Source organism: Synchiropus splendidus, chromosome 3 (assembly GCF_027744825.2).
Source record: "Synchiropus splendidus isolate RoL2022-P1 chromosome 3, RoL_Sspl_1.0, whole genome shotgun sequence".
Taxonomy (NCBI): domain Eukaryota; kingdom Metazoa; phylum Chordata; class Actinopteri; order Syngnathiformes; family Callionymidae; genus Synchiropus; species Synchiropus splendidus.
In genome coordinates, this window is record NC_071336.1 from 30433934 (window position 1) to 30456171 (window position 22238).

Below are 22238 nucleotides of genomic sequence, written 5' to 3' on the forward strand. Positions count from 1 at the left end.
TCTTGGTTTGAATACAAGGGAAGGAATGTATGAACGAGTGAATAATTTATAAACCGGGACGACTTAGTGTCTGGCAAGGTCTGTGCTCAGACTGCAGAGCGAAGGCTCTCTCTAATAGACGATCTCTGTGCTCTTCCTCCCTCAGACTGAAAATAGATCCAGCTGGGTTTGGTCCGAAAATCATCGCCTGCTCCTCAAACGAACAGTATCCACGTCGTGGGCTGAGCACCGGGAGGATTTACTAGCATTTCCTGCGCCGCATTTGCCTGAAACAAACGAGATTTATCTTTGATTTTTCGCCTTTTTTGCCAGCTGGTGCTCGGCCGCAGTGATGTCTGTCGCGGGGTTGAAGAAGCAGTTCCATAAAGCAACGCAGGTAAGAAACGACCTGTTTCCCACCACGTCCAAACAAAGAGGGATTGTTTATTTACATCGCTGCGTGGACTTAAAACCGCTGTTGTGATTCACGCTGCTGCGCGTCTCTTCATCTGTCACGTTAGAGTCTCGGCGCTTTCAGGTGGACTCGGAAATCTTGAGATTCGTGGAGGGTAGACGATCTCTGAGAGAAATTAGGACGTTCCCTCGCCTTATTTTGACGTGGGAGTCCCCCCTCCTCCACCTGCACTCCCCCATATTCCCCACGCACTCGCGCGCATGCACGCGGATGTATTGTTACGTAAGAGAGGGGAGCAAAAAGTGCCTGATCCCATTGGCTGTGAACGCAGCAGGGAATTCCCCCGCATCACTCCATCATCTTTATTCCATGACAAGTCGCACCTCTCTCATCCCTCCTATGTCTTCCTGCACCTTCTTCCCTCCACAGCCCGACCACTCTTTAACCCCAATGCTTTCTCATGCGCCCCCTTTTACGCACCCCCATTCTCCACCCTTCTATTCTTTATCACTTTGACCTCCATCCTACATCTTTGCTTTCAACCTACATCTTTTCATTCCACTCTTTTTGTCTCTCTTTATCCCTCCATCATCCTCCACCCATCGACCTTGTTTTCTTTTCTTCAGCCATCTTTTCTTTTTCATGTCACACCACTCCACCTTTTCATCTTTCTCTCTTTCATCTTCAATCTTCATTTATTTCGCAACAGGCAGATGTGACCTCTTCATCCTTTAATTCCCTTTTCTTTTCATGTGTTTTCATGATCAATACGTCCGTAGAAATACTTTTATTCTCTATATATACACTTCATTTAACCACATTCATTATCCCTTCATTGTTCTAACACTTAACTTACCCTCTTTCATCATTTGTCATCTGTAATTATTGGAAAGTACCACCCTCCATCCTGTCTTCCCTCTTCAAACTGATTTTCTTTCCTCTCACGGAGCCATCTGTCTTTCATGTTGTTTTTGCAATTACCAAATGCTTCTTCAACCTCATCCATCATTTCTTGCTATTCTCCCTGATCCCATCATGTCACTTCTCCATTCCCTCACCTTCGTCTGACTGTGTGAAGTTCTTGCCTTCTTCTTCCTCCACTCCTCCAACCCGCTTATATTCTCCACTGTTGTTGTTGTTGGCCATTTTCTACAGCATTGGAACTGCACCATTTCTTCCTCCTGCCATCCTTTTCTCCTGTTATTATGTCAAGCTTTTAAGTCATGATCTACTCTTCCTTCTTTTCTTTTCCAGTTCTCCACAAGTCCTAATGTTTGTATTTCTCACAAACTCCACTGAGCCTCTTATATTCATCCCTCCTTCATGTCTAACTCTTCTATGTTTCCTATTTATTTCTATGTCTAGTGTTTTCCTCTCATCATTCTTTCCTCTTCATCAAAACCTGAGGCTGACATTGCATTTATTATACATATATAATTATCAAGGCTGTCAATAGATTAACATTTTTAATCGTACTAAAAATAAATGGCAAATTAATCACACAATTTATATCTGTTCAAAATGTAACTTGAAGGAAGCTGTTATCAACCCTAGTAATTCTTTCCTCATGCAAACATTTGTTTACTACAACGACCCAAATAAAACCTTCCTTGAAGTTACATTTAAGACAGATACAAAATATGTGATTAATTTGCCGAGTTAACTCAGCTTTAGTGCGATTCATTGAGATTAAAATATTTAATATGGACATCTCTGTATCATATTTCTACAGAATTATTATAATATTTTTTTTCTTTGTGCGTGATTCATGAAGCCACAAATAATAGTGACCTAAAAACAATTTTTTTTGTGACTTCTGAAACTATTATTTCCAATAATTCGACTTAAAAACATGTTTTTTTCTCACATACTTTCTAAATCCCTCTCGTTTATAGACTTGAATGAACAGCAAGGAATGTAATTGTGTGAAGTCATTTTGTTTGCAGAATGTGAAATAATGATAAAACAGGACGTCTTCACTGAGGTTTTCACAATTTGCCGATCAGAATCAGATTCATTTGAAGACACATACATGGAATTCTGAGCAGGAGGATGCTTTCTCTCTAGCAAAATACTCATCATACTCCCACTAACCATCATAAAAAAAACAGTCAAATTGTGGAGACATTGACTGTATCTCAAGCAGCTGAGTTACTTTGTCGGCTTTCTTTTTGTCTCGACACTTGTTTTGCTGCGACATTTAAACCCCAGCCTGGCTATGAAGATTTATTTGAACAGGCATTCAGCAACCGTCCAATCCTTCAATGCCAGTTAAAGTACGTCTCTGTCTGGGGTGTGTTTCTATTGAGCTGAGAAAGGCGAGAACAAAAATAGAAAAACGGTATCATTTGCTTTCTTATCAAACCAGCCACATACCATTCACTGGTCGGAGTCGTCATGGCAACCCCACACGTGCAGATGGAAGGCAGGCTATAGCCACGCAGGGACGCACACGCTGGTTGGTGAGCTCGCTCAATAATTGATCTTCCTTGAGGGCTTTACACGTGACGTGGAGCCTGAGGAGGGGATCTGGGTTGGCGTGGATAAACAAAGTAGATCAACACTGATAATGAGATTAAAAAGATGAACATATTTTTCCCAGAGTACGGCATCAACATGTGTTTCTATTTTAGGTTTCATGTCTCTTGATTTTGCGCTTCCTTACTCCTGGTATTTGATCCACGGTGCCAGCAACTGATGTCGACCGAGTTTTTTTTGTTTGTTTTTTTATGAAGATCATAATGTTTGAGAGCTGCTTAGCTGCCAAACATCACATGGCTGCGTCGACTGAGTGGCTAAAAGTGTGTTTGTTGTTTCTGGCTTCAGTGGAAAGGGATCAATAATCGCTCCCTCTGCTTCAGGCAACACATGTTGGGCAACACATGTTGACAAGTGAGAGCGAACAGAATGACATAGTCGTGTTTTTAAAGTTATCAAGTCGGACGCCAAGTTTGATTTCTGATGCTCACTTCTGTGCTACATGGGTAGAAGTTTTCTTTCTCATCTAATTGATAAGCTCACCTTTTTTTAAGCTGGGTCCATTAAATGTACACAGTATAAACCAAAAGCAAAAAACAGAACTAGAGAATGGGAAGAGAAAAGAAACACCGCTGCATAGGAGGATAGAGGACAAGGCACTCAAAGATATTGATAAAATAATTTCATTTTAGAAGTAAACAAGATTAAAAGAAAACAAGGATCGAAGTGAGCGTGGTGCTGATGCACACTGTGGTCCAAAGTTGGCTCCCAGCCAAGCAGCTCTGCTCTCAAAACGAGGCCCACCGAGCCATGTGAGGCGCAGCACAAATGTAGGGAGATGCAAGCCCCTTGTTCTTCTCCTCGTCACCCAGCGTGGAGAATGTGTGTCCTGACCCGGCCCTGATCCATCTGTGGAAAGAATGTGTGTTCACAGAACACAAGGCCTAAGTGCTAGCTTGTTAGCATGGTCGACGCTCGATCAGGTTTTTCCAGCCCTCTGGAAAAACAAAAGCCCTCGTGCTCTTTTCAGTCAGTCCACATAACCATCTTTCATCCCACTTCTGACGCCATACCAGTCCAGACATGGTGGGGAAAACCTGGAGTTTGCCAATTGTTGTCAATGTTGGTGAACAACTTTCTCCACCCAGGAGCAAACCTTCACATCAAATTGATCAGTCCTGCCCTTCTTCATTGTCAATCCATCCCTCACACTGGGCCTCTCTTGGGTCAGACTGGAGCCCAGTTGTTCTTGATGGCCACTGATTCAGACTCACTGAGTTCCGATGACTAAGCATGGCCATCCTACTCTTGGCACCGTTTGCCACAGATGGAGCAGAAGGCGGTGAAGGACCTCGTGTTCGTGACGTCTCAAACTGTTTTGTCAGTTTTAGTTTGAGGTTCAATTGCAAGTGTGTAAACGTGTGCTCTGAGTTGTTTTTAGCTTTGTGTCAGCTAACAAAGAGCAGGCCATATATGTGGTGTAAATATTACCAATAAGACCAACAACTGTTTCCAGATATATCTCCGCCAGTCTTGGAAACAAATTCTTCCCCGAGTTTTTCTTCAAATCGCTTCTGAACTTCATTCCCAAATGAATGATTTGTCGTGTTGTGTCATTCATACAACTGTTAAAGTCTATCATGGGTTTACAAAAACAAAATGTGTCTTCTCTGGCATTATATTTCTTCAGCACAGACCAGGGCGAAGTGCGGCCCAGGGGGCAAATGTGGCCCTTTGACTGTATTTATGTGTCCCTCCTGAAGTCATAGTAAAACTATAAAACTGACATTGTTGTTGTTAACATTTTTGTCTTGTGCATTGTTTTTTTTTTTTTGTTTATTTTAGGAGTATTTCTTGTCCCTTAAAATACATCAGAAATGAAAGTAGATTTTGAAATCTATGAGCCACATCGAGACATCTGTGCATTTTCAAAGTTCAATTTCATAATCACTCAATGTCATCACTTGGTTTTTAGTTTCCATTTTTTTGGCCTCCTCTCTGGGTTTGACAGCCACTCTCAACGGTCACATGATATAATCTGGCCCCTTGATGCCATTTATCACAGGAAATAAAGAATACCTGAAGTTTGGACTGAACAACTGAATGTTGGAGTTGGCAAGTCACTTGTTGATGACAGCAGTATGATTTCTCCCTGTGGTCTAGCAAGTGTGTTACATCTGGGGCAGGAGGTTTCTCAACAAATCTGCAGCTGTCTGGTGGAGTGAAACCTGTGAGTTATTCTGCGGCACCTTGTTGAATCTCTGCCCGGAAGGATTCAGTCAAAAGGTTGTCTCTATTAACTGCTCAGCGAGTGTTTCAGGACAAGTCGTGTCGACCATGTTGTAGAGGGCAACCTCAGAAGACCATCTCAAGACAAATTGGGTTCCTCCTGCATTAACAAGGTGGAACAACAGAGTCCATGTGGCATTCCTTCATTTAAAATGCAATTAAAATGAAGAAGTTTGCGTGTCCTGAGGCCTCGGTCGGGATTGGAGGGTTAATAGAGTGAGAGCTGAAGTGGAGTCGCTGGAGGAGCCGCGGTGATGAGTCGATCACAGTCGGATATTATTGACTGCAAATGGTGAACGTTTCATCAAAAACGTATGCAGCTAGCTGTCGCCAAAGAGACGTTTGGGAATTCCATCGATGAAGTTGTTCATATTTTTCAGATCAAACCCAAGAGGACAAACAAGACGATGGTATCAGTAAAGCTGAACTCTCAGTGATGCAGCTACTGAAGCTTCTTGGAAGTCATGAATTTACAGTAGTGACGGGCGAACAAGGCTTCACGAAACGGTGTCCTCATTTACAGAGACCACTACTGAACACTGACAATGAGGAAACTGAAGCATCTTCAGTCCATCAGTAATTTACAGTATATGAACAGCTGTTGACTGACTGTTGACAGAGGGACAGAGTACCAAACATGGCGACTGTGGAAGAAGTATTGATAATGTACCTCCTGCACAAAAGACAAAATGGAAGCAGCGTTGTAGGAGGCAGTGGCCAGTGAGGCTGTTAAATAAATTGCGACTGGAGAATGGAGAATTTCCACCATTGTTATGTCTTCTTCGTGTCTCATTGGAGCAACACACTGGGTAGTAACAGCAACACTGCCCCCTATGGTTTCTGGTGGTAGTGCTCATTTTGGTCCGTATCAAAAAGCTTTATGGAAATGTGCAGAAATACGGAGGAAATGAACACATAGCACAGACAGAAGGCTCCGTCCGTATCTTGATCCATACGTGACATTGAGCATAAATGGGCCTTTTGACGGACCTTTTACATTTTAAGAAAACAGAATGTCAGTTTCATGATCAACAAAACCTGAGCCTAAAGATGAAGCACTAATTTCAATACCGACTTTTTTTTTTTTTACCGATATAAACTCAGCCATGGTCCTAACCTTCAGTTAAAATGGGTTGGTTGTGAAACCCCCAGAATATTTCAAAGAATCAGAACCAAAAATGAAGCAAAACGTTTTTTTGACTGGCTCTTTTTGACGCCTATGTGATTTTCCTCTGACCGCAGAGGATGTTTTCTGTAGTTTTAGCTGATTTGTAACCTCTTCATTCAATGGAGTTGGTCGGGATGGAGACAAACTCTCTACGCAGAGAACCATTTGAAACAGTCAATGAACCTGTCCTTGTTTTTTTGTGTCGACATCTAGTCATCGTTGCTGCAGCTCCGTCTCCTTCCCTGAACGGACTCGTGACCTGCAAGTTGTTGGGTCTTGGCTGGGTGTTTTTATTGGCTCATCAATCTGGATCTGCTGTCTTCACTGCCGGGCACATGTTTCCTGTAAAATAGAGTCAGTGATGAGTGAAGAACAACAGGCCAGAGGCTGATCCGATCCAGAGTGATGATATTGTCACTGCTTTTAGTTCTCCCTTTTTTTAGATTACATTAGTGGGAGCAGTGTTTTCAATCTTTGGTCAAATTATACTTATGTTCTGTGACTGTCGAAGGGAATTCAAACAGAATATTGAATTTGTCTTGTTGACATAACAGAAAAGATTTTTTAAGGGAGGTGAAACTGTGATTGTCTAACTCAGCCCTTTATTCACACATGAAAAGGTTTCATTAGTCAGGATGAACTTAACTTACTTTTTTGGGTCTTAACAGGAGAATATCTCTGCATGTATTGGACTCATGAGGTGTCATTGTCAAATGTTTTGTAAGATTCTTGCTAGCCCCTAGTGTTTGTCCCAGTTTGTAAAGGGCGCACGACACCTGTGGATCAATGCATGTAGTCACACCACAGATCTCTGGATGTTGTTGGACTGAGACCAAGAAGATTGTTCAGTGTCCATAGCGAGTGGATAGATGCTGGACTTTTGCATGGTATTGTTACAAAATATTTCAAGAGTCAGTTCAGATTATCCATATTTATCCACTGGTGTTAAAACATGAGTTCATTTTTGTGACCTCTTTAGCAATTCCTATGTTACAGAGCAGTTATTATTGTGCTATTTAATTCTTCAATTGCTATTTTTCACCACGGTTCTGACACATCATCGCTCTGCCTTGGTCATTACCTAATTACCTGAATCTGATGCAAGCATTCTTGTTGGGAACCCTGTGAATTCATGTTGTCATCAACATTTTTAACTGATGTGATTGTACTGTCACTTATTTTGCTTCCCTTTTACTGTGAAGCCACTGAAGTCATTGTTCCGCTGCATGCTTCCATGAGACTTTAAACACTAGGAAATTGTTACTATGTTGTGCTTTGACTGGGCAGATCGAGTGAATGTTTGACCTGCAAGTGCCAGGACTCCCAAATGAGAGGCAACTGTCACACAAACAAGTGGGTGGCATGGAAATTACGTCACTCCCGGCTTTATGATGAAAGTAAACTAAACTGTTTCCATGTATTTCAAAAGTCTGATCTTAGCCGGGATGAGATCTGAAATCTGATGCACTTACATTAAATTTAAGTCTATTTCCGTTGAAGTGAACACGGAAAAAAAAAGGAGAGAGGAGAAAATAACGCTATTAAACAATTGACTGACACATATTGACTGGGGACGCATCATGTTGATTCCATGTGAGTTCAGGTTAGCAGTTGGTTAGCTTGTCTGGCGAGAACCAGACTTCTTGAAAGCTGGAATTTGAAGCCACCATACAATGAGTATTAACCTTCCTCACTCTGATCTATGGCGGTGTGTACTGCGAGGCCATCCAGAGGTGTTGGCTGATTGATAGAGCAGCTATTGATCCACTATTGATTGTGCATTAACTCCTGCGGGAGCCTGAATGGATCACTTAGTCTTCCTCCTGTGGTGTTTGGTTGTGCGGCTGTAATTTGATTGTTAAGTAGTAAATAACTCTTAGTCCTGTCATTCAGATGAGTGCGAGGAATTTAATGAAGAAACAAACCACTACACTTGATAGAAACAACAGTTAAAGCCAGGTAGAGCAACAGTGAGTCAAGAAAATGGTCATCGTTGACCTTATGAAGCTCGGATCGGACGAGGCTCCCTGGGTTGTTCTGGTGAAGATGTTTGGTGGTTTATTAGAACTGAGCCAATACTTCTTGATGAACATCGCCTCCATCAGCGGGTTGCTTCTGCAAGTCCTCCTCCTGTTGCCACACCTGTCCTCATGTACCCCATCTGTGAACCTCATTGGTCGATGCAGTGCTTCAACATGAATGGGTAGATCATGTCTGTCAGTTGGCCTGGTGAAGGGTTTCTGAGCAGAGGGGAGTCTGGAATTGAATAAGGACTTTTATTTTTTTTTAAAGAAAGGAATGGCAACCTTGAAAAACTAAAGTCAAGAATGTTTACTTTTGTATTAGTGAGTTATTCTCTGGTGACTTTCCAGGAGCCAAAAAGTGAAAGAGCCTCAGGTGGTCCCCTGCACTCAGTTTCACCACCAAAATCTATAATGAATTTGAATAAGCACATAGCTCTGTATGGAAGCGAAAATCCATTTCAGCCTTGAGACGGTGATTGGGGCAATTGAGATTCATGTGTTTTGCACAGCGAGAGGTGATTAATATTGATCTCCAACATTAATTATACATGAGTGTGTTTGTCTGTCAGGTGCTGCATTGCAGCTGGCTAACTCAATGTTGCCACCCAGAAATTAAAATGCAGACCTCACGCTGCCGACCGGGTGGTGTGGTGTTTTTGTTTTCCTCCTGTCTCGTGTTCTGAATCCCTGGCTCTTCCTGACCCTCCCTTCAGTCGCTCTCTGCATCGGTGCGCACAGCATTTGCATCAGCTACATTCATCAGCAGTAGCGCTGTCCTGCAAGTGGGATGGATTGCCGCTTTTAAAGCATGCTTGTCAGTCAAGTGACATCCCAGGCAAAGTGTGGTCCGTGGGCCAAATGTGGCCCTTAACCTGAATTCACATGGCCATCGAAAATTCAGATTAACGACTATAAAACTGTCCATGTGGAAATGCATTCAAATCTGAATTAAAGATTCTGCAGTGTTAGTCATTGTTGTTTCAAGTATAAATGTATTCGTTTAGATCTTAATGTGCCCTTGTTTTAGATCTTTCCCTTTTCCCATTTTCTTTCCTTACAACCAGAGTTTTCACAAAAACTTTGACTTTGCTTTTGTTTAAAGTTCTGCTCTGTAATAGTGCACAATTATGGACAAAAATGTTCTGTGTGCTAATAAGTGTAATGAAGAAGGTCTGACCTTTGAACTCTGGAGCGTCCACACTGTCTGTTTTTTGTGTACTTTGTGGCACGAGCATTTAGTTGGGTGAATGTTTTGAACTATGTTTTTTATTCAGAGTGGTGTAATAACTGAGCTGTAAGCTATCTAAGTGTTTATATTCCCATCAAATGTGTTGCTAAGTATGCCACGTTTGTGGTACACAATCTGTCGGCTTGTAAAATGTGTTATTAATGTGTTATAATGTGTTTGTTTAGTTTTATGATTCTTGACACTTCAATATTCAAATCATCTTTAAAGGAACCTTGACACGCTGAACATTGAACCTTTTGAATCCAGCCTGGAAACATGTCTGGAGTGACACTTGCTGATGACATCACACTATGCATAGCTATCAATGCAGTACAGTGAACAAGGCTTGATGGTCGCCCCTCTAGTAACAGCATATGAGATTGGTACGTACTATAGGGTTGTTGAGTCCAGTTCTCTTGTCACCATGGAGAAGGAAGAACCACCAAAAGGTTTCAACATGTCTGGGTTAAGTGTGTAGATGGAAGTTTTTTAAGCATTAAAGTCATATAAAAATGACTCCTTGAACCATGATGAAGGTTAGAAGTCTTGAACATGTCCTGTTCTTGAGATACATCCATTTATGTGATGTGATAAACCAATAGAACTTTCCTGTGAATGGGGTCACCCTATCCAGAAGTACTGAATTCCACTCTTGCACCAAAGTCATTGATCTGTGAGTGATCTGACTGGCGTTGGCGAGATAATTCCCCAAGTGTTCAAAGATGACAAATCTGCTGGTGCAGTTGTTGTCGGATATTGTGTCAAAACACGAGCAGTGTAAGCTCGAGCAATGTCAAAGGTCCCTGTTGACACGTCGCAAGATGGTGGAATGAAAGGACTCCAATCATCCGCCAATAATCCTGTTGGATGTGTCGACCTGAAACTGGCGTGTTTGCATTCCTCAGGTGACTTGGCATTGTTCAACACCTTCACTTGCAAAGGTACAGAAGCATTGACGCAATGTAATATCAATTTGGGTTTGCCAAATCCTAAAATGAAGCTTTACAGCTTTAGTGAACAGGAGTCTACAGGTATATCCTGCTGACCCTTTTAGCTGTTAGCATGATGCTATGACTGCCATGTTGCAATGACTGTTACAGGCTGTTACTGTCAGGTTACATAGTAGTAATCTCTGACTGGACTCACTGTTCTCATGTTTTATTTTTTGTTTTTTTGTTGTCACTTTTATTTGTCATGGTTACATTTTTCCTTTTCTTCATCATCGTCATTATTATTATTTTTATTATTATTTTGCCATAAGATTTGTCCTTGTTTTGATGATATTGATTTCTGTTTCTATTTCTTTATCAATTTGTTAAATTATGCAATATGTGGCTGCATTGTGTATAATCCAATATTTGAAGACTGTTTCGGTCTGGGTGTCAAAATTCTAAGACTCATCTTTTGTAGTTTTATTAGCATTTGTGATGAACCCTGAGTACTGGTGGAAAACCGTATGATCTGTAATGTGATTTTATTATATACTGTCTTGTATTTTCACAAGCATTTTATTTCACTCATGTGGTTTCACTGGGGCTGGAGGTCCATTTCAGACAGGGCTCAGTGTTCACCTGGCACTGCAGTCACCAAGCTCTCTTCTATCTCAGATTCACATCAGCTCCAGGTGCACATCTCCTCCATCAGCTGACCTCTCTGCTGTCCACCGCCTTCAATGACAAGCGTGTAATTGAGCTATTCTAGTCATGTGACTCAGCGATCAGAGGGAAGGAGGTGGGTGTCACTGAAATAAAAGGATCAGTAGAGAACCAGGAACCTGCTGCACCAGCTTGGGTACTGTATTTCTGAGCATCGTTACCTGAAAGTAAGCTGTAAACGTGACGTTCCTATTTTTAAAGAAAGCACTGGTTAATGCTCTCCCAGAGTGGCTGTGGGCTGCAGCCCATAAATTTTCAGGTGTCAAACTTCACATCAATAATTCACCTTCAGTTTGTGGTTAAACACTCCAGGGCTTTAAAAGTGTCACTTTGTCGGTAATAAAGTGTTTGTGGAGAAGTGTTTGGCGTTCAACTTTGCTTTCTGAGTTGCATCACAGTTCAGGCTGAATAGATGCGGCGTGCAACTCTAGCTGAGTTATGTAACCAGGTCTGTACATCTCCGGGTGTCTTACAGACACGAGGAGCAGACCAGGACTCTACTGTCTCCATGGCAACTATATCCTCCTTCTGGGTGTTTGTTCAAAACAAAATTGCTTTTCTAAGTATCCTACTGCAACCTGGTATCATTTTTACATAACCTCAGGCGCGCATACATGAATGCAAGTCTGTTTTCACCTTGTGTTGGCGGAGTGATAAAATAAAATATCCCATTACACGTTTGCACTACCGTGAGGATCAATGAGCAAGTGTCGGAGTATGATAAGGCCACTGATGCACCCAGAGTATACGTCATTACGCTGCAAAATATAAATGTACTTTTCTTATTGTTTTCAGAGACCATCAGAATTGTTGTCTTGATGACATGAATGTTATGATTATGATCCCAGCAGCGTTTAAAAACACTTTAATGTTGCTTTAAATGGATCATTCCCTTTCTTTTGAGTGGATTTTGGAAATTTGGTTCAGGATTGTGTTCCTTTTTTTAGTATTTTTTTGCTACACATTTGAAATAGATATTCTCTAAGGGAATAATCATAATGTACAACAGACATGTTAATTTCTGCAGACACCATTGGACTTCTTTTTAGAAGCGAAAACATCCTCTCTGCGGGAGAACCTTGTAGCTGCAGCTCCTTCAAAGAAGGAAAGCGCATAACTAAAATGCATACAAAAATGAAAAGCAGAAGTGAAGGATGGCAGCATCCTAGCCACTCAATTTACTAGCTTTTTTTATTTGTTTTATCAGAGGAGTGCCATAACTACAGAAATATGAATGAAAATAAATTGCATCAGTGGTATCAAGGAAGTAAAAAATTCAAAATAAAGACACAAATATTATGCTGTTGTTATTATTGACGATTATGTTCACATCAAATATTTACATCACTTTAATCTTGTATTATTCTGTTTGTAATTGCAGTAATTTCAATTCAAGTAATTGCCCCATTGGTATACTTATTATGTATTAAGTATGTCATACTTATTTACAAGGTTTTACCTTGTATATTTCCAGTATACACCTTAGATTACGGAACATATGTTATTATCAATTAACAACTTATTCATTATGTGTATTAGCAGTACATTAGCCTGTAACTGGTCATTGTAAAGTACTGACTAGCGTCTTGTTCTTGTAACTTGGAACAGCCTCTGACTCTCACTCTGACTCTCACTCAAGACACGAATTACTGATTATTAACAGTAAATAATCCAGTAATTTGCTTATTTATAGTTAATAGTTGTTCCCCAATCTAAAGTGTTTTTTCCTTATCAATTTTTGAACTCAGCACTGGTTTGTTTGTGTAGGTTTCTGCTTCAGATTGTACCATTTATGTGGAAACACATCTTTAACAAAAGAATTCACAAGTTCACAGGAAGAATTATGCGACTGTATTTTTGCCTACTGTGTGTGCTGTGAGGAATGTCAGTGAGACAGCTTTGGTCGTGTTGGGTCACTTGGCTTCTAGAAAGAAAATGAAATTATCATTAAACAATTGGCAGAGCATGTTCCAAGGATCTTTGTTTCGAACACAGAGTTCCTGCAGGTGTCATACATGCAGCTGAAGGCATCTATATCTGTAGTCTATGTGTGGAACCTACTCATGCGTGGGTGGAGACGTGAGTCACGATCACGGAAAATCCCACTCTCCTCCATCGTCTGCAACCTGACGATTAGTAAGCAGGAGGTTTCACTCTGCAGCAATTCTGCACTGAGCGAGAGAGAAGGCAGGACACTGCCTTCTGTCGACTGTGGTTTTGTTCACCTATTAATCTTGGATGTAGCTCAGTTCTAGATCATCTTTTCCTCCTTCCCTTTTAATCATACTTTTGCAATTAATTCTAGCTCTTCTTATAGAATTGATAAGAAGATTCTTAATCCTCGAGGCTTTTTTCTCCAGGGAAAAACAAGCAGAGCATCATCTTGTGTGTTTGTCTTCAGCTTAAATTGAAAACTTGTTCATTCAACCATCTTAAACTGTACATTAGTAAATTCTCTTTTAAATGTCACTGACTGCATTTCAGTTTTATCCAGTGATAGCGTTGCGCAGTGTCTGTGAAAGATGAGAGACGAGTCAGTGACTGTATGAATTTGTGGAATGTAAAAAAAAAAAAAATGAAGTACATGCAGTACATCACAGAATGAATCAGTACTTCAGAATGAGTCATGACATGTCAGTCTGTTTTTCTTACTCGAGCCAGAGCAACTCCATGATTCAGCAGTCTGGTGGTTTCTAGATTTCACTTTCATCATGCTCCTCAAACCTTGACGCATCAGCATAGATCTATAGTGCATAGAAGGAATGTGACCAAATCTCATTGTTCATGATTTAATGTCATCATATCACCCACCTATATGGCCGGACAAATCAGATGAAACCCGTGGATTATATCTCACGGTACAAGGCGGCACACAGGTTGATAAACACAGCTCTAACAGAACTGGGTGATGGTGGCGCTTCTTTGTGACTAATGCTTAGATACTGTTTGTGATTTGTGATGCAACACAACACACAAACTTGTGACCATGACTCCAGCTGCCACTGTCTCCTTCAGTGCTAATCTTGTTCTCTTATATCTCTACAGAAAGTCAGCGAGAAAGTTGGTGGTGCAGAAGGAACAAAACTTGACGATGACTTCAAGGAAATGGAAAAGGTATGTGTTACCTTACTGTCTGGTTTGAGATGAAGAACAACACAAATGTCTCGTGCAGAAAGTGGACATCACCAGCAGAGCAGTGTTGGACATCATGACAAAAACCACAGAGTACCTTCAACCAAATCCAGGTGGGACACAACTGTACTTGAACCAATGAGCACGGCATGAAGTCTGACGCGTGAACGCTCCGCTGCAGCATCTAGAGCCAAACTCAGCATGATCAACACCATGTCGAAGATCCGGGGTCAGGAGAAAGGACCCGGGTATCCGCAGGCCGAGTCGGTCCTGGGAGAGGCCATGTTGAAGTTTGGACGGGAGCTGGGGGAGGACTCGTGCTTTGGTGAGAACGCCTGCTTGGTTTTTGTAAACATTTGGATGCTAGAGAATCCAAGATGGAGGCTATAGGCCTCTTCTCTGTAACAGCACACTATTCTAAACCAATGTGTTTCACAGTCATTTGCCTGACTAAAGCAAGAAGTCAATGGTCATTTTGATGTTTGGATAGTTAGCCTAGTAAGTGTGATGAAGTATCCCATTATTTAATGACACTTTAATATTTTTAAAGCTCCTTATACTCCACATCATACATTCATATCCACATAAAGCTCAGACTTGTCTATGAGATCACACTGGATAGTCATCAGTGTCCATTTCTCCTGTCACCATGGAGAAAGTAGAACCCGTGCTGTAGACAGCCGTTTCACAAATTCTGTACTCACCAGTTATAAAATGACTCGTAGAATGTCTTTGAGATATTTGTGTTTATGTATGTATTATGCCAATGGAACCCTCCTTATGGGGTCTATCGACCATATGGTATCCCAAAAATATAAAATTTAAGTTTAAAAAATGCAATACCCAATAAGTCTGACGGGGAGTTTAAAATATGATATGGCTGCCATACAACTCTGGTCACATGGTGTGCTGTGAAAAAGGCCATTTTAACCGTCCCTCTCCCTCCTCCAGGCATGGCACTGATCGATGCTGGCGAGGCTATGAAGGAGCTTGGGGAGGTCAAAGACGCGCTCGACATGGAGGTCAAACAGAACTTCATTGACCCGTTGCAGAACCTCCACGACAAAGATCTGAAAGAGATACAGGTAGCGTCCTGCTTTTCTGAAGGCTAGGAGATCTTCATGACCAAGCGTTTCCTCTCGTGCTCTCCACTGCAGCACCACCTGAAGAAGATGGAGGGTCGCCGTCTGGACTTTGACTACAAGAAGAAGCGCCAGGGCAAAGTGCAGGACGACGAGATCAAACAGGCGCTGGAGAAGTTTGACGAGAGCAAAGAAATCGCGGAGCAGAGCATGTTCAACCTGCTGGAGAGCGACGTAAGCTTCAGCTTATAATATAAAAATAGAGATCAGCATTTCAATAGATTTGGATGGGAGCACCTTAATTTAACTCCAGAGTCCCAAACTGACCTTTCATGTTCACACTTGGATGAAGAACTTGAAAGCTACAACACTTACATGAGGCTGGCGCATTTGTGTACACATCTTTATTTTGAAACTGATACCAAAGCTCTAAAGAAAGTCTGTTTGTTCACAGTACTGGGTCAGGTACTTGAAGCATATTTGTCGTCCTCATCTGCCTGAGCTCACGTGCCGCCCTAACAAAAAAGTAACAACAAAAAATTCTGCTTATGATGCACCAGGTTGGAAATCAGAATGGTCTGCTGAGCCTTGGAAGCGTCCAGACTGTCCAGACGCACAAGCAGCATGTGAGAGAAGGCAACAGTGATATATATATGTGTGTGTGTGTTGCAGATCGAACAGGTGAGCCAGCTGGCTGCTTTGGTCCAGGCACAGTTGGAGTATCACAGTCGCACTGCCGAAATCCTTCAGCAGCTCTCCGGCAAGATGGAAGACAGGTGCTGTCCTGTTTGTCTGGAGATGATTTACAGAAGGAGGAGAAGAGTTTGATCTGTACGTGATATTAATTCAAGTGTTCAACAGGATAAAGGAAGTGTCGAGTAAACCAAGGAAGGAGTACACTCCTAAACCCAGAATGACCTTGGAGCTGCTGCCTCCCAGTGAGAGCCACAATGGGGGGATACACTCAGCGAAGTCCCCCGGAAGATCACCAGGTACGTGCAGCTGTGCAATTTCCTAAATGGATCTTGAACTTTGTGCTGATGCCAGATTTGGTCCGACGCTCACCTTTGGTCCTGAGCTATGGACTCCGATCTCTCTGTTCTGGTCTCTCCCTTCACACAAGCATGTGAATGAAGAAAAACAGTACACTGATATACTGGAATTATTGGTGGGGGATTAGGGGCGGACTAGCATGGGACCACCCATGTCAGGTCCGGAGGGCAATTTGCTGGTTTGCTGGTCTGCAGTCCTGGCCACCTGTTCATGGCCCCAAATCCTGCTGACTGAACTTTGTTTTTTTTTTGCAACTCATTCTTGCAAAACAAAACTTTGTATGTTGACAGTTGACTTATTACTACTTATTATTGTAATGATGATAATGATGATCAAACTTTATTATAACTCTCATCATAAAGGGCTTTCAGAAAAGGCAGTAACACGAACAAGAACATGCAAAGAAGACTGTCTGTACATGTGTAAACATGTAGGAAGACTTGAAAATGGTTGAATAATTTCTCCGCGGGAGAATTTCAGAAAAAGGTGATAGTGGTGGTATATGTTGCATCTTGGCAGCTCACCTGGCAGCTGTCCTCGAGTCGCTCTCATTCTGTCACCCTTCAGTTATGGGGCCAGTTGAAGACACGCTTTAAAAGTTAACAATAGGCATCAATTCTTTTAAAACTGTCTTCATTTGTAGCCCTGATGTCTCTCTGTAGTAGTAGGCCTAGTACCAGAATCACTGACTAGACCCAGATTGATGAGGGGTGGGAGTACAATTTGTGTTGAATTTGATGCGAATACTGGAAGTGCTGCATGAGAAATGATGTCTTTTGGTCAGTTAAAGTCAGCTGCAGTGGGGCTTCCAACCACAGCTAGTTTTGTGTCTCTTGAGGAGGATAGTAGTGGCTGTTTCAGATGGTGCTCCACTGAAGTTCTGGTGGTTTAACCCAAGGTACAGGACAGTACTGACAATGTGTTGACTTTCCAAGTGGGAATTAAGCCAGTTAAGTCAGCAAATTGTGACGTCTGATGAAAACCAGGGACTTGGTCAGACACACAAAGCTTGGTTTCTTTCCACACACTGGGGTAGGATGTTAGAAATTTTCATAAAGTTGCTGCTATACAACTCTTTTGCTGACTTTTGTTTTTGTCATTTCTTCCAGCACCGATGGACCAGCCGTGCTGTAGAGCGCTCTACGACTTTGAGCCGGAGAACGAAGGCGAGCTGGGTTTCAAAGAAGGTGACATCATCACCCTGACCAATCAGATCGATGACAACTGGTACGAGGGGATGATCAACGGCCAGTCGGGCTTCTTCCCCATCAACTACGTGGATATCTTGGTCCCACTGCCTCATTAGGCCAACGACCTGACCTTTCACCCCGACCAACCCTGAAGACAGTCCTGTATTTGCATAAACAAAACCACGCCCTCCTTCTACTTCTGTGCTTCTGTGTGGTTCTGCTTTCACGAAACAAGGGAGAGGAGATGCTGTGGCTGTGCAGTCGGACTAGAAGAGCAAGAAGAAACAGATATGACGGATGCTGGGGAGGAAGTGTGTGAAGTACGTCGCTCATCTGGTGCTGGATCCCAACAAGTCTGCGGAGACTTACTAACAAGGTGCCGCATATATGTACGTGCATGTTTGTGTCTGATTGTGGCGTGTCTTCTCTCATGATCCAGCCGGCACAAATTTCTGCTTGACCCCTGAACTGCCTGGCAGTCTATCCCAGGATGACCTTCTTTCCTTTCTCGAGCCATCACAAGGACTTTCAGAACTGAACCAGCAGCTGTCACAATCTTCTGCACTTTCTTTCTCCATTCTGTGGCTCGAACAGCTATTCAGCACGACTCTGTACTCTGCCAAGCTCCAGTCAGACATCAGAACAGTTTTCCGTCATACTTTCTAGCAATTGTAAAAACACCTGTCCGAGCTGGCGAAGAATCTCGGAGCTACGTCTGCATGCGTGAACCCCAAAATACTACACGGTAGATCGAACGACAGCCAGATTTCAGAGGCATCGCGATGTCTGTTACGTCATGCAGGCCGTTGTATGTTTCGCTGTTGAGTGTCTTAAAGAATTCAAGGTGAGGATTCCGACTTGCTCGAGATTGTTGAGGAGCCCTTGAGCAGTTCGGACAATGGCACAAGATATCGTTGAGAATCTGCTTCAGACCTCACCAATAAACTCCAGCAAGTCCTGTTGTCAACCTTTATCTCTTGTCTGTATATTTGACTTGAAGCCGACATTCTGGGGGATTTATTTTTTTGTATCCTTTTCTTGTAACGATATCACAACTAAACATCTGGTAACTAACAGCGTCACAAACACAACTGTCCAGGTGGATCAAAGTGGGCCAACTAATAAGCCTCTACTGTCGTGTACTAATCTGAGTTAGTTCCATCAGTGTTTCGTGTGGTCAAGTGTAGAGCTGTCCTATTTGTGGCTTTTGCATGCAGGACTGTGAGCAGAAACCCACCTATTTCACACACATTTGTTTGTATTTGCACCTGTTTCAAACCTTATAACAACAGCAGTGACATGGATGGTGACTCTTGTGGAAGTATAGAACCCAGTAGAGTAGAAAAAGGCCTAACGTTTATATTTATAAATCTTCAATGAAACTGTTTACTCATGCTGTGATGACAAGATAGTCAACAGTCTGCGCTATGAAGCTAAATTGTACTGAATTGTTTTCCGTGCTTTCACATGCTCAGTTTGTGGAGGATTTAACGCAACTCAAATACAATCAGACAGCTAGTTATTATAATATAAATGATGCTGACACAGAAATGACTTATATATTTGAAAAGTCTATCAATCAGAGTATTGCTTTCGGTTTTTTGACGGTGTTACTGTGACAGAATAATTCATCTGAAATAACGCAGTATTGTGACAAATGAATTAACTTGCGGCTCACAAAGCACAAGTTGTGCTAATGACCAAGCAGTTTCGTACAGTGTTGGCTGCTCAAGTTAAATGATTGTTTTACATAACATTTTCTGCACCTTATGGCATGGATTTTTCAATAACTGACAATAACACAACAGCAAAAGGAAGCAGCCCAGAGCGGCTGGAGCTAGGTAGCCGGCATTAGCTTCTAATAGCATTAATTCACTTCATTGTTCTTTTTCTTAATGAATTAAAGCGGGATTTTTTTAACAAGAATTAAATCCCCAAATTAATAATATCAGCCATATACCTGTAATCTTTGGAAATGCTTTAGTTAATCAAACACAACATGATCTGCAAGTTCTCAGTTTGATGATTCAGGACCACATCAACCGACTATAGGATTTCTAGTTTATTTAAATATAATTGTTCTCTGTTGAAGAAGGAAAGGTCATAACATAAACATAGTAAACAGCAATAATGGGAGGTCACCAGTCGGACAAATAGATGAAAATGAATGGCATCATTCATCAAATCATTCTGTGAGGGGAAAGTATGGTGACATTTATGAAGATAAATCAATACCTCGTGTATTAGTGTTATTTAACTGAATACTCAGATGACAGTTTGTCAATATATTTCAAGTATTCCATTACATCCATCAAGATTTTTTACTCAAAAAATGATTCTCATTCAATAAACAATGGTGGCAATAACGTTTCCAATATAGCTTGACCAATAATACGTTCAGAAATACGCTATTCTTCCAAAGTAATTGCCTGTTTAGGCCATTTAGGTTTTATTTTCAATAGCTCTGTAGGCTGTCTTCTGATGTTTGACTTTAGCTACTGCTGTAGCTAAAGAAATTGACCCGTGTTGCTCAGCCGCCGCCAGGTGCTTGCCACGTTTGATGTACACTAATCCCAGCGAGAAACAGATTCCAACATTGGCAACTCTAGCAACCTGAGTTCAGTTTCAGCGCCTCCGAAACCCAACCTGCAGGCAGACGGTTATGTTACAAGCCACTTCAAACAGCATTTGTTCACTCGCAAAAAGGTTGATGAATTTGTCAATAAATACATAAATAAAACTCAGAACCACTAGATATTTTATTATGTTTGGTCAAATATTTAGATAGTTTTACTCAATAAACCTGTGCCAAATATATTTTCTGTTTTTACCACTAACATAGGACAAAAATATTAGATAATTTATATGCTATATTAATTCATTACCTATATATTTATTAGATATGCAATGTTAGCAATAGCCTTAGAGCTAAAATAATGTCCCCTAGCTAAGGCGTTTAAATAATTTTGGTGAATCCGCAGCGACCTTCAGCTCAAGTTACTGATACGAATTGTATTTCTTGATCTGTGGCATGCATTTGGGGAGCTACGCTCTCTGCTCTTGGTGGGTCACACAAGGCCGCTGCTCCGAAAATTCCAGAAAAATGTACACATTGCCAGTCAATGACTGCACATGATGCGATGCAGCTGAAGAGCACAAATATCAGATGCTAGAGTCTCTTGGCCTTTTGGTATTTGGCTGTTTTTCATAGATAACACACAAGAATGATATTCAAATATTTCATCAGAATTCTCTTAACAGATTATAGTTATGGTGCGGGATGTGTGCGTCTGTGAGTGTTTTAAAGAATAAAAGGAAATTCATGTGGAAGTGAGGGAACAATTTCACAGTTGTTGTATAGCACAGAAACACTATCAGTGCAGTGAAAACGCAGTTGAGGAGCCGTGGATTCTCCGCTCCTCTCAAGGCACGGTGTTTCCAGAGATGTCCACCTATGGAAACAACCAGGAGACAATTTATATTTCCCCTCAGGTTCAGAAAAATCTTTGGATGGTAGTTAAATGATCAACTTGACAATCTTTACAGCGAACGATTAGTAACTACGAGACCATTCATTTTCTGCATCTTAACATAAAGACAAACAACTAATTGCTGATCTGCGGGAGGAGCCTCCTTGAAGGGACGAAGATGCAAGCTGTGTCACTGTTGAGGTCATCGAGGCAGTTATGGTTCCATTTCAGTCCAAGTAGACCCGCAGAACCTTTCCAACACCTGTGTCCCAAATTTACATGTTGCAGACGCCTGCCTTATTTTAATCTAAATTACATCGAACCAACAAGTCTAGTTTTTACCTTTTAAGTGACCCGTAGTGTCACCGAAATTTTCTCTCCTTAAGAGGTAAATTGATGTTTCAGAATGCACTCAGCGGTGGACTCAGACTGGAGTCGTTCTCATGCCATTAGGGGACGCCCTGCTGCTACAGCTGCAGCTGGTAACACTGAAGTTTTAGTCCAGTGTTTTACGGCTGCTGATCCTTCCTCATCCTGTTTCACCTCTCTGCCACTCTGAATGTTCGTGGCCGTGGTGGAATGATGACATGGCCTCTGTTGGACCTGCTACTGGTGTTGTATGCCTTGTGGCTGCACAAGCTACACATGAAAGTGAAATACACCTTGTTGCTGTTTATTTATATGTTCTGCGTATTTTTTTTATTATTTATTCGTTTATTTATTCTTATTTATTTGACGATTGTCGATGCATCGTTGTGATGTGGACGATGGGGTCAAAGGGGGGTGGGACAACGATAAAACCTTGCTGTGATACTAACTGTTGCTCTCCTTGTATTGGATGATGATATTATCTAAGGCCACTGTATGTATAACTGCTTGTTGTGAAGATGACCTACGATGTTATGAAAATAAATAATTAACACTGACACTGCAGACAGTGTGACTCCAGCTTCTTCTTCCGATCAATAATAATAATGATGATAAGAAATTGTTGTGGCTGAAAGAGAAGAAGTCTGTTGTCTTTTTGTTCCAGGCAGAACAAAAACGGAGAGGCCCTGTGAGCGGACATCCAGGA

General features: G+C 41.6%; 1 protein-coding gene across 2 annotated transcripts; it reads left to right on the plus strand.

Annotated features, from left to right (window-relative positions):
• The first annotated feature begins 137 nt into the window (after positions 1-137).
• On the plus strand, positions 138-22084 carry LOC128756410 (endophilin-A1-like). Of its 2 annotated transcripts, none has more exons than XR_008414229.1 (9): positions 138-376; positions 14282-14350; positions 14409-14481; positions 14550-14693; positions 15320-15453; positions 15526-15684; positions 16011-16226; positions 16312-16442; positions 17613-17757. XR_008414229.1 is itself a non-coding variant. In XM_053860905.1 (9 exons), the coding sequence occupies exons 1-9, from the start codon at positions 332-334 to the stop codon at positions 17807-17809; spliced, it is 1056 nt and encodes a 351-aa protein (XP_053716880.1). In that variant the 5' UTR covers positions 138-331; the 3' UTR covers positions 17810-22084. The 2 variants fall into 2 exon arrangements, 1 of the variants encoding a protein (XP_053716880.1); XM_053860905.1 differs by having other exon boundaries at positions 16123-16226; positions 17613-22084.
• The last annotated feature ends 154 nt before the right edge of the window (positions 22085-22238 follow it).